Source organism: Chroicocephalus ridibundus, chromosome 4 (assembly GCF_963924245.1).
Source record: "Chroicocephalus ridibundus chromosome 4, bChrRid1.1, whole genome shotgun sequence".
NCBI classification, from domain to species: Eukaryota; Metazoa; Chordata; class Aves; order Charadriiformes; family Laridae; genus Chroicocephalus; species Chroicocephalus ridibundus.
This window is the reverse complement of record NC_086287.1, coordinates 43,222,426-43,237,998: the sequence shown is the minus strand read 5'-3', so window position 1 is coordinate 43,237,998 and position 15,573 is coordinate 43,222,426. Positions and strand designations below refer to the sequence as shown.

Sequence of the window (15,573 nt, the reverse complement as noted above, 5' to 3'; positions counted from 1 at the left end):
GGAAGATCTACGGGAAAATGAAGTGGCACTGAAGTACTGCACATAGAAGTTCAGTTTTACATGAGCATTTTGACACAAATACCGAGGAGTTTTGGTAAGTTGTACGTATATGAAGTGCATTTGCAAGAAGCTGCTTTTCACCAAAAGTGATGCCTAACCAAATAAAACTGTCATTTTAAGAAAAAAAACCCCAAACACGGACATAGAGCTGTACCGGAGTACTATTTCCACTACTGGTATCAGTTTGATCTATGATAATACCTTACACTGCTCACGCTGCATGGCTGTGTACCAATTTGTAAGTCTGCATGGGCAACATCCTATGTTCCTACATAGGAAAACGTATAGAATATGAAAAAGCATGACCCTATTGTAATATAAAAGTCAACAGCTTCCAGTTTTAAGTGTATCCCCTTTCTAAAATACCACTCCTGCAAGTAGCTTGTAGCAACTTAGTAAAAGCATGAAAGGTCTAATGCTTCTCTCTCAGTAACGGGAAAGCATTACCAGTAAGAAATAGGAATTCCATAAGAAACTAAACTTACTGTTTGGGTCCTTCCCCCCGCCCAGATTTAGAGCCACAATAATCTAATTAGATGGTTATTTTTCATGCAGGCTCCTGTTTAAAGAAAAGGGAGGAAGGAAACGCCCAAAATTACAGAATCATAGAATCACTTGTGTCAGAAAAGAACTTTACGATAATCAAGTCCAACCACTTTATTAAATTAGAAAGACTAAATCAGTATGTGAACAGGGTAAATATTTTAAGAACAAAAAAAACCCTCTCTTACCAAATTAATGGTAATATAAAAATATATAATTCTTGGTAATGGATCTTACTCATTCATGGTTTCCCATTTATTTTCAGTGCACACTAATGAAAACAGTGATACTTTATATTTTGTACTCGCATATTCCAAATAACACTGAATGGCAGTTACGCAGAATGATTACCAGGAAACTAAGGGCATGTGTTAGGTTAAGGCATAAAAGCCTCGATCCACAGTAAAGTCCAGATCAACAACTAGTATATCCACTTCTGTTGCATAAATATGGATATTTTTTTCCCCCCTCTGTGCACTACATGTAACTTTTGAAGTACATTTCCACCGCAGAATGGACCATACTATGGCATGCTGCACTGAATACCCAGTGGCAACACACATACTTCGCTAATGGATCTCATTCTCTGTATACTCTTAATCTGTGCACCTACTAACATAACACACACAGTGTGTATTAAATGGCATATTCAGACAGTAAAATGTTGTAATGTTGGCCAAAAAGGCTTTTTCTACTCCAAATTTTCAAAGTTTATCTTGAAATAATTCTGTTACTGTGTGTTGAAAGAAAAACAAGTTAACAAGGGAAAGTTGCTTTCTATATTAAGAACCCCTCAGCAGCACTAATTTGTGTTCTCCTCCCCCCACCCCCAGCATCAGACACAAAATACATTGTTATCACTGAGAAGTAGTAACACTAATTTGAGTAAGAGGTAAACACTAGAGTGACTTTATAAAACAACATTTTGCATTCTGAAAGAGGAAAATTTGGTGAAGTACTTGAATAAGTCAAGCCAGAAATGCTATAGCAAACATCCCTTCCCCCCTTCCACCACTGAAGAAAACCTCAACTTCCACAAAATTAACTTTCTTTTGTATGTCACAACTGCTTCTAAATATTTCTGTACCTGGATATTTAATACCCCAGCTTAAATTTTAGATATCTTCCTCATCCAGATGCCTTCATTCTCCTTAGGAAAGGAAGAGTACAAGCTTACATCCACTGCATAAATAATGTAATAGCTGAATATACAGCTTTAGTTTAGGGCAGAAGAAAATAAGCTGAAGTTTCACAAGTTGAGCTTTCACTGAAGAATCTCAACAGGGATGGTACGCAATCTGTCTGTTGCATAGTGGCATCACAATGCACATGTCCCATTTGCTTGTTTAACTACTAATAATGACAGCAAGAATGCCATATGAGCAGGACAAAAAGCACTCATGAAGTTCACTCTCCCTCTTCTCTGTATTTACTACAAACAGAGCAAGTTTTGAATTTATTTAGAATTTGGAGAATTTTTGGTAAATGCTGATGCAAAACTGTACGGGGAGAATGGGGAAGTATTTTTAGGGTAACATCAAGTTGCAGGAAAAAAAAAAGAGGAAGATTGCAGCATATAAGTATGTAAAACAAAATATCCTCACACAAATTCAAGCACAACATGGAATCATAGAATTGCCTAGGTTGGAAGGGACCTTTCAGAACATAAAAGTAACATCTGAGCATTACACTTCAGGTTAAAAAAAGAACATTTTGTGGTGTGTATTACAGGGATGAGGAAGAACATATTGTGATCACATCTGCATTTGCAGGCTTCTAGTCACCTGACAGAGCAGGAGGTAGTTTAAAAAACTCCACCCCTAATTTGTGAACACTTGTTGATTCAGAAAGCAGTGTTAAATATAATTGCATGCTGCACAAGACTCCAAAAGAATGTCAGCCCTTAAATCAAATATATACATTTTTAATATCTGAAATATTTACATGGTGGAACCTTTACACGATCCCGTTTGTTAAGAACAGTGTTTTCAAGTGTCCTCTCCAGATACAAAGAACTAGTAACTCAAGGTCACAGTTATGTTTTCTGAACAGGTCAACCTGTATCCTTCAGTTAAATACAATATAGAGATACTGGAACACCTTTACTTAATTTGTTTGCTGTTAAGAATTGTGTTTAAAAATTAAAAATGTTTTTGAGACAGTTTGCTCCCTGGAACACAGTCCTCCTGCAATCAAAACAGCTCATACCACATTCTCGATTTGTTGTCTTACCCAGGTATGAGATAAAAAATGCAGTTTACAGTACATCTCATCATTGATACCATATGAGGCTATTTATAAAAACCCATAGAAACAAGGCAGGAAAATATCACCCTCTTTTTGTGGACAACAGACTGCTTACAGTAGAAAACAAATCGGGGCTAGTTTTAACAGTATGGATAAAAACAAGACTTCGGCTTTGTCTGAAAACTTACAATACAGTTTTTGTCAACTGCTATGGTCAGTTACATCCAAACAGATATTTTTTTCCTAAATACTAAAAAAAAAATAATTTTAAAAAATAATTTCTTTTTAAAAAAAATCCATCTGATTATTTTGGAGACGGAATAATAGGGAAGGGCTAAAATGAAACTGAGCAGAAGATATCCTACACTTAAAAAAAATATAATTAAATAGCACTTATTGAACTGAGGTCCTGTTCTTGTTTTAACTGAACAAAGAATAAAAAAATTCCTGCCATTTGCACTTTCTAGGAAAGCAGCAGAGCATCTGCGGGAGATTAAGTTCCCAGCTTCATTAACAATTCTAAATGGGCAACAAAGTACCAAGACTACTGCTGGTTCACATCAGAATGAAAAGTCTGAGGGAACTCCTTTTCCAGAGTCAGATGAGGGGACCCAATGAACACACAAGGCTGTTCTGTGAAAGCAGCTCAAGCCGCTTATTTTTACATTGTATTCTGAACATTCCTTAAAGAAAAAGAGGGAGACTATGCAAAAAAAAAAAAAAAAAAGCCCTCATAAATCCGCAGTAAAATCATGTCTTCATATGTAACTGATATAGTTCCACATTAAGTGCAAATGTTTTGCAAAACAGGGGCATTTTTTTTTTTCCTTAATATTTACAAGAATCAGAGTAACATAACAAAATTACCAGAGAGCGTGTACAGTAGCTGCAGCTTATAAAACATACCGGTAATTGTACCTTGTGAATTATAAAGAGAACCAATGCAGGATTCAGATAACTAACTGATAAGGTTAAAGGGGGCCTCAGAGCAGAGGACAAAAAAAATTCACATTTTTCTACATAAAAAAATACAGGTTTCAGGTCTCTGAGAACAGAGAAAATTCAAAGTCTTTGAATGATGGAGAAAAAAAAGCCCAAAATTGAAATGGAACCCTAGAAGCAAGGAGAGTGCTTTATTTCACTAGACCAATCTTCTTCGCTTCTGTCTCGTATATCAACAACCTCCACATTTTGACTATGAAAACTTCAGCTTCTTCATCTAGTACCTGTAGGAAATACACATTTTATAGATTATTTTTAGGTTAGGCGCTTCAATTATAAAGACTAATTGTAGACACATCAGAGCTGCAAAGTGGAGGTAGGGTCATCAAAGTTAAGCCTTTGAGTGAGGCACTGGATAAAACTTCAGTGAATTTGTCTGTCCTGCATTTATCACCTGACTTGAATAGGCGCTAATTATATACTTGTACAATGCAGCTGTTGAGCACTAAGAGATAAAAGTACCAGTACCCTAGTCTCCGAAAGTGGCTTGGGAAGAGGCAGAGAAATGGCACGTTTGGGAAGAATCTAAGAACAGGGCATACACATGAGGTGTTTTCCCTTAATTCTGTCATAGCCTCTGCTCATTTTCAGCTTGGAACTTCCTTGGATATTTATTAAGTAATCCCTTGATGGATCTCTCTTGAGCTTAGTATCCAGGCTTTTCTTGAATCCATGCAAACTTTCAGCATGCACTACACATCTCAGGAAGTTCCCCAGGTCACCTACTAGTCACACCAAGAACAACCTACTAACTTCTGCTATGAATCTGGCTCCCACCAACTTTGCCTCCAAGTTTCCTTATTGGAAGGGAGCGAACAGTTTTTATTCACCTTTGAGTGTATGAAAACATGGTGAAATAGTAGCATTATTTCATAAAGTTTCTCTCTTACAACACCAGGAAAAATCACTTTTTGCTCATTAATTAGGAACAGACCCACTAAACCACTAGTTATAAGAATCTAGCTACAAGACTGAGGGGGAATAAACGTTTATATTTCTGATACAGCTCTGTTATTATTGATTCTTACCTCTCTACTGTTAGGGACAGAATCTTTGTTCCACATTTCTGAATACTGAGAAATTCTGAACAGGCATCAGTAATTTCTACCTAGACACCGGTAACTGCAAAATCATTCCTGTGCTAGCTTGATCTGTTTAATAAAAACAGCTTTCGGATCTATGTTTTCTATGCATGTTCTACAAATGCCAAATATTTCTGTTATAGACTCCAACTATTTTGCACAATTGACTACTAACTTCAGTATAATGTAGAGGGTATATCAGTTACGTAAGTTCTGCTTACCATGGCAACATCATCCAGTATGCTCTGTGGTGAGCTGTGAGCCATAACCTGAAAGAAACAAATGTTTTTAGACTGAGAACTCTGAGTAAACCATAAAAACATCTTCAGACAAAAAGCTGTTACTTCTCAAGGATTCTGAATGCTTCGCACATGCAAAAAGTACTTCCAGTTCGTTAGTTCCCAGTATCAGCCAGGGCAAAAGTTAGTATTAAACTACATCAGATTCTATCATAGTGAGTGCTAGTTTATGGCTAGATACTGAGGAACAAGTTCCAGGAAAGCTCCAGAGATTCATCAGGTCCTGTATTTGCTGGTTATTCTTGCATGTCCAATTATGCTCTCCTAATTTAAGGAATAAGCTCCCCTTTCTTCAACAGTGAATTCCTAATGGAAGACAAAGGCAAAATTCTCCCTGTATAATTCTCATAACTGAGTTTTCCATCTGCCTCAAGTATTCCAAATTACTTTTGTTCAAAACCAAGTTGTCTTTCAATACTAGAAAATGGTGGTATATATATATATATATATATAATTTAATCTTGGTAAACATTCAATGTTTACTTTTCCCTTTCTACTTTTCACTTTCTACCAACCACCTGTGCCACAAAACTGTCACTTGCTTTGCCTCTCATACAGTAGACCTAAAAGATAAACCAAGACGAGCCATTATGAATGCGAGTACCACGAAAGCTGAAAGGAGTTTTTGAAATTCCGATTGGTGAAAAGCCACAGAGTTGTTGTGACAGATTTTAAAAGGCAAGTTACTAGAATTTAGTTTGTAATTTGATGGAAGAAGCTACGCAGAGTTTAGTTTAGTCACGCAACGGCTAAGAGGTATAGCAGAATGACTTCTAATGCTAACTCTAAAACCTTAGCATTTGCTTACTACTAAAGCAACAGCATCTAAAAAGCTTTATAAGAAGTTAATTGAGTTAATCCAAAAATGTACATAAAATCAAGCTACTGTTGCCCCGGAATAAATACAAATCCTGTTTTTAAGTTAAAAATATTAATGGGCAATAATGCTAATTCTGAAATCTAATGGTAAAACTATCAGCTAAAACAGCTGCTCTTGTCAACTGCTCATTTCTTCAATCCAGTTCCATACGCTTATGTAACAGCTAACAGGGAGCATCAAGCACGTATATATTGTGCATAAGCATTAGAGGAGGTAACTTACAAAGCATTAGGGTATTTATTGATTCCAAGTACACCAGCTATCTCTGCTGACCAACGTCACAGATGACAGAGAAGCTAAGAACAGACTGCCTTCAAATACAGATACTGCAGTCATTGCTGCAGCTTAAATAGGGAACAAACCCCAGATTTCACAAAGGAAGTGGAAGATATTAACCTTAGAACAAACAAAGTCAACTAGCGTGGCTTCTTCTTCACCAATATATTCTATTATTTTCTTGTTGATCCACGGTCTAATTCGACGTTCCATTAGAGTCTAGGGAAAAAAAAAAAAAAAAAACACCAAACACAAAACCCGTAAGTTCCATAAACTTTACTCTCTTGAAACAACACTGTCAGATAGGCAGCTAGAAGACCCAAACAACTATTTAGCAAAAGGTATGTTTTGCTGTCAATGAAATAACCCGTAGTGATTTGGCATCTGCAAGTATTTCTGACAGCCATTCAAACATGTTTTTACAGGACTTTTCCCCCCTGCCTTCCATGAAACTGCTAGACAATTTGTAGCAACAATTCAGGAGGACCAAGCAAAAATAAGCAGGCATACTTCAGAATAAGTATTACACATGGACAAGAAATAAAGTACTCGAGTTTGATTCCATTTGGTGATGATCCTCCAATCCACTGGGGTCCCAGGAACAGTGTTTTTGTATTCAATTCCAAGATTTGTTTGGAAAAAAAAATATGCTTTTTTTGTGAACGGTTAAAATAACTTACTGAATCCACAATAGACCAGTCAAGAGGATAAGCAAAGAGCTCTGGTTTTGCTGTTGGAATCTTCTCAATGAGACTTTTAATATGTTTGCGTTTTTCTTCTGTATTGACACTGCCTTTGATACTGCTTTTATCTTCATCTCCATAATCCAGGGGGACAAGTTTCCTTTTCCGAGGCACATCATCACTGTCTTCATCATCAAATTTATTGAAAACACTATCCACAGCGAGCTTCTTCCTTTTTACAGCATTGGGCTGATTAGGACTATTGCAGGCACCTACAATCCAAACATAGAATAACATGTTCATAAACTGCAATTGAAGCCAGTTTGCTCTTCACACATTTCTTGAGGAGTATCTCTTTGTATGTTATATAAATGTTTGTGAATGCCCAGCATCAGCATTTTAAACTCTCAAACCCTGTTATAAAAATGGCAGAAGAGGTAAAGATCCCAAACTGAGTTTGTTCAAGATTTTTGAAAAACAGGGTCTACTTTCTCTGCCCTGAAACCAATTAGCACCCTCACTGCGGGAGGACTATAGCATAAATTCAAACCTTAGCACAGGCAGAGCACAGAAGTGAAAGGCTGCAATGAATCTAGCTGTAGGAAAAGCATTAATCAGTTAGCCTAATACCATACAGTCTCTGTTCATTCAAGATCTAACACTGTGTGAGCTCAAACTGCAGCCCCAGTATAATTTAATGGAATTAGTGATACATGCACAAACCTTCTGGAATACAATTATCCTTAGTTCTGCTGCTCAGAACAATTTTTTTTTTTTTTTAAAACATCAGTAAATTGCTAAAGTATTAAGGAACTCTACACTCATGTTCCATTCGCAATTGTCATCAATTCACTGTGCTACTCTAAGAGGAAGAAAAAAATAGATCTAATTTTCAGTTTTCTTCTTTTAAAAGGGTCTTTGCCAATAAACATAAGTATCTAGGGCTTAGATCTAACATATGCTTACATCAATGAAAAACAGCAATGAGTTTTAATAGAGTTAGAGATCTATTTAGTTGAAAAAGCATGTGGAAATAACTAACCCCACCCCAGAGCATTCCTAAAAAAATTAAGCCAAAACTTCCCTCCCTTTTCCCTCTCCAGATTTTGGAAGAAGAGAGATCTATAAAAGGTATCTTCTGGACAGACGAAATCAAGTACAGCATCCAAATAACAAGGACGTGATATAAGTATGTCAAAACATACAATATATTTGGAAAACTGACATTTTTTTCATTCTGATCCCATATGGAACATTAAAATAAAATGTAAACTTGCCCAATTTGAGGCTAAGTCCTATTTTGGGCCGATGCTCCTCTGGCTGCTGTTGATCAGGTGAGTTTTCATGAGGGATAATAATGCCACAGGGAGATTCATCACCAGGTGTGTTAGGGGTTGCATTTCCACTAGCAGAAGAAACAGATGGGGCAGAACTGATGGGTCGTAAAGTTGGTTTAAGGCAGGGCTTTTGTTCAGGCTCCTCCTCCTCTTCCTCCGGCTCTTCTCTTTTTTCCTCTTTTTCTGCCTTTTCTTCCTCTTCCTCCTCAGACTCTGGCTCTTGTTTTATTTGTGGCTGCCTACGCCTCTCAGCCTCCTGCTCCATCTACAATGAAACAAGACAATTAGCAAAAAAAGCAGCTTTCTCAAAAACAGCACCGTTTGAAGAGAATCTAAAGATCCTCTGTTTCCTAACGAAGTCTCTGTTAGTCAAGAACAAATACATGCAACTAACTGCCATTATGATCAGAAATACTGGTTAATCCAAATACTCCATCCAAACATAGATCTGGAAAGTTATTTTTTGTTTCCACTGTTCTTACTACTCATCTGGACTCCTTTTTAAGAAAAAGTGAACAGAGCAAATATTAACTATCAGATCTCTTACGCAATTTTGCTCAATACCACCAAAATACCAAGGGTTCTTTTTCCTCCTGTCAGACCAACAGCTACTTACCCTCTGGAGTTCTGCATCTGGATCTGGGTGTCCTTCTGCAAGGAGGCGCTGCCTAATTTCTTCTAATTCTTCCTTTTCCCTTTTCCTATCCCGTTCATCTGCTTCCATCTCTTTCTCCCTGTCTCGTAGTCTCTTCTGAAGAGCGCTACCCCTACAAAAGATACAGATTTTGTACTTCAAAGAACATTCCAACGCGAACCTTGTACCACAGTACAAGAAATACATGATACAGATGTATGTTTCACTAAGTGAAAATAAAACTCGTAAGAGCATCTGGTGTCCTTTATTTTTGTAACAGAAGAATCTAAGATACCAGTTCCCTACGTTACTATACAGAATTTACCTCATCACATTAAACAGATGTAGAGAATGTGACTGCTGATCTTAAAAAAAAGAAGCAAGTTATTTTATAGGTTTTTACTTGACAAGAACCAGTTCTGCTAAATCAGTTTGATGTAGATTTTAGTGAGTCCCATGCTGAAGGATCTTCCCCATCCTTTACAGAGTTAACAAGCTGCTTCTTCGTACAATTTACAGCTTCCTTGAAGTGAATTTTTTTTAGAGGCATGCTTGATCCCTTCTCTCTGTCCCCATCACATTATTTCGGCATTACACTGACTTCCGCTTGGCCTCACACACAAGTTAAATGATAGGAAGAAGCTACTCCCAAGCATTAACAAATAGAAGTAAGGAGTTTCCCTTTTCCCTCTGGCGCTTATCAAATGAAACTGAAATAATTTAGATGATCACATGACCCTTACATCACCACATAATCACTCAACTATAAACTCCGTAAGTCTCTGACAACAAACGCCACAACTCTGCTAAAACTAACAATGAAGATTTTATTGTTAGGAAAGACATACCTGTAGTATTTTGGATCATCTCTGTCATCATCGTAATCTTCTAAGAATTCTTTTAACCGTTTGGCTTCTTTTGCCTGCAAGAAATTGAAACAGAAGTAATATTATAAAAGGATTTCTGGTTTTCTTTCCAAGAGTTTAAAATTTACTAGTATTACTAGTAAGTTAATTTAACATCTGCTATGCTTCAAACTAAAACAAATACAGTTTTCCAGATAGAAAATGGAAAGGTTTTGGAATTGCATCATCTTCCAGGGATCTGTCAACTTGCTATCATATATTCAATAGCAGATAGTACAACCATTAGGTCCACTGGGATCACATCTCTGATTTGCAGATTACTGTTCTGTTATTAGCATTTCAAAGGGTTTTTAAGTATATATTCCCCCTGGTTTTTTGTTTGTTTTGGTTTTTGGGGGGGGGCGTTTTTTGTTTGTTTGGTTTTTTGTTTTTTTTTTTTTTTTTTTTTTTTTACTTCACAGAATAAGAGAATCAAAGTTCCTCTTCAAATCCGTAAATCTGGTATTGGGTATTTTAACAGGGCAGCTTAAATGTATTTTATTAGTTTTGTTTCGAGAACTGTGCTTTTTAAAAACAATTTAGTTATGCACAGAAACAAATCTAATGGATACCTCTAGGACAAGCACTCTCCTGCTGTGTTACTATTTCAGACCACATGGCACTGTATTAATGCACAGGCCTAAAACTGAAGGGGGCAAGGGGGACAAAGAGGAGATTTATTTTTTTTTCCCATTTTAGTTTTTCATTTTATCAGAGGGGAAAAAGATAAAGCAGTTCTTTAAGGAGAATATAAATTAGGACATACTAACCTGTATTCGAGCAATATCTTTAAACCAATAGAGTAAGATATTTCTATGCTAATTACTTCGAGAAACAAATTATGATTATGGTTGCAAATCCAGCACAAAATGTAACACTACTCTCTATAACTGCCACCCATAGATAGCATCCAGGAGGATCATGAATAAAAAAATATCCTTGAGTCATTCTCAAACATTTTTTTCCCCTCTCAAGCATTTAGGGGGAAAAATTAGATTCCACATAAAACTATGTGGAATCTGATTTTCTCTTTTTTTTTCTAATTTCTAATTTCATTTCTAATTTTCTATTATTTTTTTTTCTATCCTGTGTCTCTTCATGTATTTTGCTTTGAAGCAATTCCCAATCCATTTCATACTTAGAACTCTCTCCTATCTTCTCTCCTACTCTGAGAGAATTATGAAGTGAAATAATACCACCATAATTCAAAATAACTTCTTTATGCTTTAGCACAAAACTATGAGATTACAGAAATATCTATCTTCCAAAGGTGTCTTTTTGGACAAAATTTCTGAGTGTTACAGTGATAACTGATAATTTCACAACTAATGAACTAAAGATAGCAATTTACAGAGTGCTTATTGTAGAATTTTATATTATATACTATGGAAAATTCAGGCACATGAGCAGGTTGGAAGTAAAGAGACTGGTCTAGTTCCACCTGCATGACATAGAACACACAGTAGGTTTTGCAACAAATCTGACACAAATACAGGTTACAGATGTAACAGTGCATGACGATCAAACCACAGAATTTTGCCACTGTCTACTTCTCATTCTTTTGCCTTCACAAGACCAAGGCACTAGGCAGTTTTCCAGAATCTCTATAGTACTCCCACTTACTAGACATCTGCTGTTTCAGGTCTATCAACTCTTTTTTTTTTTTTATAAAACCATACATGGTGTTTATACAAAATGAGAGCTCTATTAACCACAAAGACAGCAGTAGAATGTTCTGTTCTAAATGGGACACAAAGAACAATGGGGAAAAATTATAAGTAAAACTGTAAGCCTTACCATTTCCCTTCTTCTTTCTTCTTCCCTTTCAGCCTCTTTTTCATATTCTCGACTTTTCTTCCGTTCTCTGATTTCCCAGTTTTTAAGACGCTACAGAAGAAAAAACACACACTCCAATCTCAAGCATGTTAAGAATAGTGGTACTACTTTGAAGTTAGTTTGGATTATTGTTTAAAACCAACTGCATGAAAATTAAGCAAATTATTTATTTATAATTTAAAATGCCAGAATAAGAAGTCTAAGGTTGTTCTGACACTGACTTACATATTCTGCCCCAATATTTGTAGTCAAAGGATTAAAAACGTATTTAGGAAAAGAAGAGGGAGAAGGAATGATGTATTTTATAGAAGACGACTTATTATTAACCCTCAGAAACAATTTTGTTCCTTAAGGAATCTTAAAAGTCCCAACTTACCTCTTGATATGCTGCTTCTTTTTCCCGCAGTTTCCTCTCTAGTTTTCGGCGTTCATATGCATCTTCTTCATCTTCTTCTCGGTCCCTCTTCTTATCCTTCTCCCGTTCTCGTTCCCGCTCACGTTCTCTTTCCCGTTCCCTCTCTCGTTCTCTTTCCCTCTCTCGTTCTCGTTCTCTTTCCCGTTCTCGTTCTCTTTCCCTGTCTCTGCTTTTTTCTCTGAAGGAAGGAAAAATTCCGAAGTTAAGTACAAAGCCTTCCTCCCTACTCAAATGATTTAACTTCAAATGCATAGTGCACTATTTATAGCATCTTGCAAGTTATTCTTCTGCAACTGTACAAGATGATTAGCTGACATAGCAATGGGCATAAATCTATAATTCTAATACATTCAAAACCCCATCTATCTAAAATTAGCCGTTTGAGTACTAACCATTACATAGTGATATCTACAGAAACTAAGAATTGCCATGTGCTCGTGCTTATCAGACTGCGTTAGCAGTTCTTCATAAATACGTGACAGCTAAAAACCCCACAAATAAAGAGTATGCCTAAGAAATCCTTCACCTTTCCATGGCTTACAGACAACTTGAATCCTAATGACAAAGAGATTTAAAGTGAAAAAGCTATTTTTCCTATCATGAAGAGGGAAAAAGCAGCATCTAGAGCCTGACATGATTATTTACAGTTTAAGACTGAAAGACAAATCCCCTTGCATTTATTAAAACTAAAACCAAATAAAACCCATAAACAAAAAACCATGCATACCAAAGGAAAAGGTAAAACCCACTTAAGCTAGAAGATACTGCAGACGTAAGAGAACCTCAAGTAGGAATAAAGCTATCCATGAAAAAAGAAGCGAGGTTTGAGATAAAATCAGTAAGTTTAAGTCACGGTTGGGTGATTGCTTACTGCATATTGCAGTCCTTATATTGCTGTCCTGTGGAGGGAATCAAGTATTTTTCCAATTTCTCTAAATACAATACTTTCTAAAATTCTGATTTCCTGTTTTTATTCATGATCTTCCAAAAGGACCATTCTCTTTTGAATGGCAGCTGATCTGCTGAACTACATGCACTTAGTAAACAGCACTAGGAAAAAGTGTAATAAATAGCAACTCCAGCGCATTTACCTTGATCTGCTCCGATCCTTGTTGCGATCTGAACTCCTTTCACGATCTCTATCACGATCTCTGTCTCGTTCGCGGTCTCTGTCTCGGTCCTTAGTTCGGTCACGATCCCTATCTCGCTCTCGTTCACGCTCCCGTTCCTTCTCCTTCTCTCGTTCACGCTCCCTCTCTCTTTCACGCTCCCTCCTTTCTCGTTCACGTTCCCGTTCCCTTTCTCTTTCTCTGCGTTCTTTTTCAATTTCCTGTCTTTCTTTCTCCTTTTTGCCTTTTTCCTCCTCCAGTTTCTAAAAACCAACAAGAGAACTTTCATAGTTAATTTTGTACTTATAAGAACTGGATATTCCCGGCGCAACACACAAGGCTGGTAATGGAAATACCAAAACCGCCACTGATTTTAAAATATTAAATAGGGTTTGGTGGGTATTTTTTGGACTCATAAGTATGAAATCAAAATGCAGCAATCACAAGACTAAGTTTCGTGCAAAAGCATAGATCTACACAGACCAGCAATCTCCAACCTTAGCAGAGTAGGGCTGGCCTTATATTGTAAAGATGACTAAACTGCACAAACACAGTGCACTGCCAGTCATGATTCAGGTGGGCCACAAATTCCATTGGCCCTATAAGCCACTTGGGTACAAGCAAAGTGAACTTCTAGCTGATAAAATTAATTCTGTCCAACTAGGAAAATATATTTCAGTGAAATGCTTACTGGGATAGCGAGTTGTTTCCCAAAAAGTCTTGGTAGACCAAAACCGTCCTACATGAAAACTTGGGTAAAGAAATTTATCCACTTACACATGGTGCATGTGGTTAAACAGTGAAGAGAGCTGCAACCTTTCCCCTTTTCCCTCCCTAAAAAAGTTCTAACAGTTCATTGGTAAGAACTGGACTCTGCAGAATGGAATCCTTAACTTCCACCACTGCAAGATGGAGAGAGTTAAAAAAAAAAAAGGTTGGAAATAGCTCTTGTGAAACACAGAAGCTAAAGGGTTACCTGCTACAGTTTTACTAAAAATTGTACAAAACTGCCACTTTTTTTTCAATTAGAAACAGTTCCTATGACCAGAACTCCTATAAGACAATAGAAAATACATCAACAGAATGATAGATAAATCCATCCTTGGAAGCAATTGTTATGTGTTAACTTACAGATGCTGTGCTAGGACATGGACCGCCAACACTGGATTAACCTTGCCTATAAGCTATGTTTCTGGGAGGAAGAGCAAGTACACGGTTCACAAATATACCAAATAACAACCAAATATACCAAATTTCAACCTGATGGATGCCAGAATACCACTTTTTTGAACAAATATTGAGCAGAATAAACAGGTTTATCCCCTTTGGCTCCACGTTTACCATCACTGAAATGAAATTAAAAACTGGAACAATGAAACAGCATTTTCTCTGTTTGTTTGGTTTTTTTTCTTTTTTTCTTTTCTTTTAAACAAAGCATTTAAGACAACTTTAAAAAGCAATCTTACCTGATAAGTGTTCTTCTGCCACAGGCACAGGGACCAAAGAACCGACAAAGGATTACAGAAATAAAGCTAATTCACTAGTGATTAATGTATCCAGTGAAACTACGCTGCATTGATAGCACAATACAGGCAAACCAATGTTGGATACATTGAAATCACAAAAGGAAAAAGGGACTAAAAATGGTAGGAATTGGTAGAAAACTGGTATGAAAAAACAAAACTTAGATTCTACAATACACACTGGGCTGAAAACCAATTTCTAAAGGACTGTATTTTACAGGGGCTTTACAGTGTTAAACCTCAGTACGGTCAGATGTTAAAGTAGGTTGTCAACTTTTAAAAATCCAACTTACCTCAAATTTCAACTACTTTTAAAGAAAAGTTTACATACTGCAGTGGTTGATACTTACAGGTTATCTTAGATGTTCCAATAGAAATTTCTTTGGTTGAACTCCTGCTTTTTTGCCACTCTCAAAAACTTTGTTCGTAGTGAGAAAATGATTTCTCAAGAGAGTGGGTTTCTTTTTTTTTTTTTTTAAATATATTCACACATGTGTAAATACACACACATAAATCTTGGTGTATTAAAATCCATTTTGTAGGTCCGCATTCTTAAAAACCAATTGAAAAAAATAAATTGGTCTATTTTGTAATCAAAATCTGACCTCATCAAGTTCTATCAGCCTAAGTAAGAGGATCTGAAAGGGTAATGGGATGGAAACGGTATCAGATATATTGAAGTAATGAACAGAAATGAACAGGTAGAAGAATTATAAATCTTACCTTGAGCTCTCTTCAGACT

The 15,573-nt window shown here is 36.5% G+C and overlaps 1 protein-coding gene across 2 annotated transcripts in view; it reads right to left on the bottom strand.

Moving 5' to 3' along the window:
• Positions 1 to 702: 702 nt before the first annotated feature.
• Positions 703 to 15,573, bottom strand: part of RBM25 (RNA binding motif protein 25) — a 35,493-nt gene continuing 20,622 nt past the window's right edge. For both annotated transcript variants that reach the window (XM_063331480.1, XM_063331481.1), the window contains 10 exons: positions 13,291 to 13,571; positions 12,161 to 12,377; positions 11,746 to 11,835; positions 9,892 to 9,965; positions 9,026 to 9,176; positions 8,350 to 8,674; positions 7,070 to 7,344; positions 6,510 to 6,608; positions 5,156 to 5,203; positions 703 to 4,076 (listed from right to left, as the gene is read on the bottom strand). In XM_063331480.1, the coding sequence (XP_063187550.1) occupies positions 3,984 to 4,076; positions 5,156 to 5,203; positions 6,510 to 6,608; positions 7,070 to 7,344; positions 8,350 to 8,674; positions 9,026 to 9,176; positions 9,892 to 9,965; positions 11,746 to 11,835; positions 12,161 to 12,377; positions 13,291 to 13,571 (1,653 nt within the window). In that variant the 3' untranslated portion in view covers positions 703 to 3,983. The remainder of the gene's footprint in view (positions 4,077 to 5,155; positions 5,204 to 6,509; positions 6,609 to 7,069; positions 7,345 to 8,349; positions 8,675 to 9,025; positions 9,177 to 9,891; positions 9,966 to 11,745; positions 11,836 to 12,160; positions 12,378 to 13,290; positions 13,572 to 15,573) is intronic.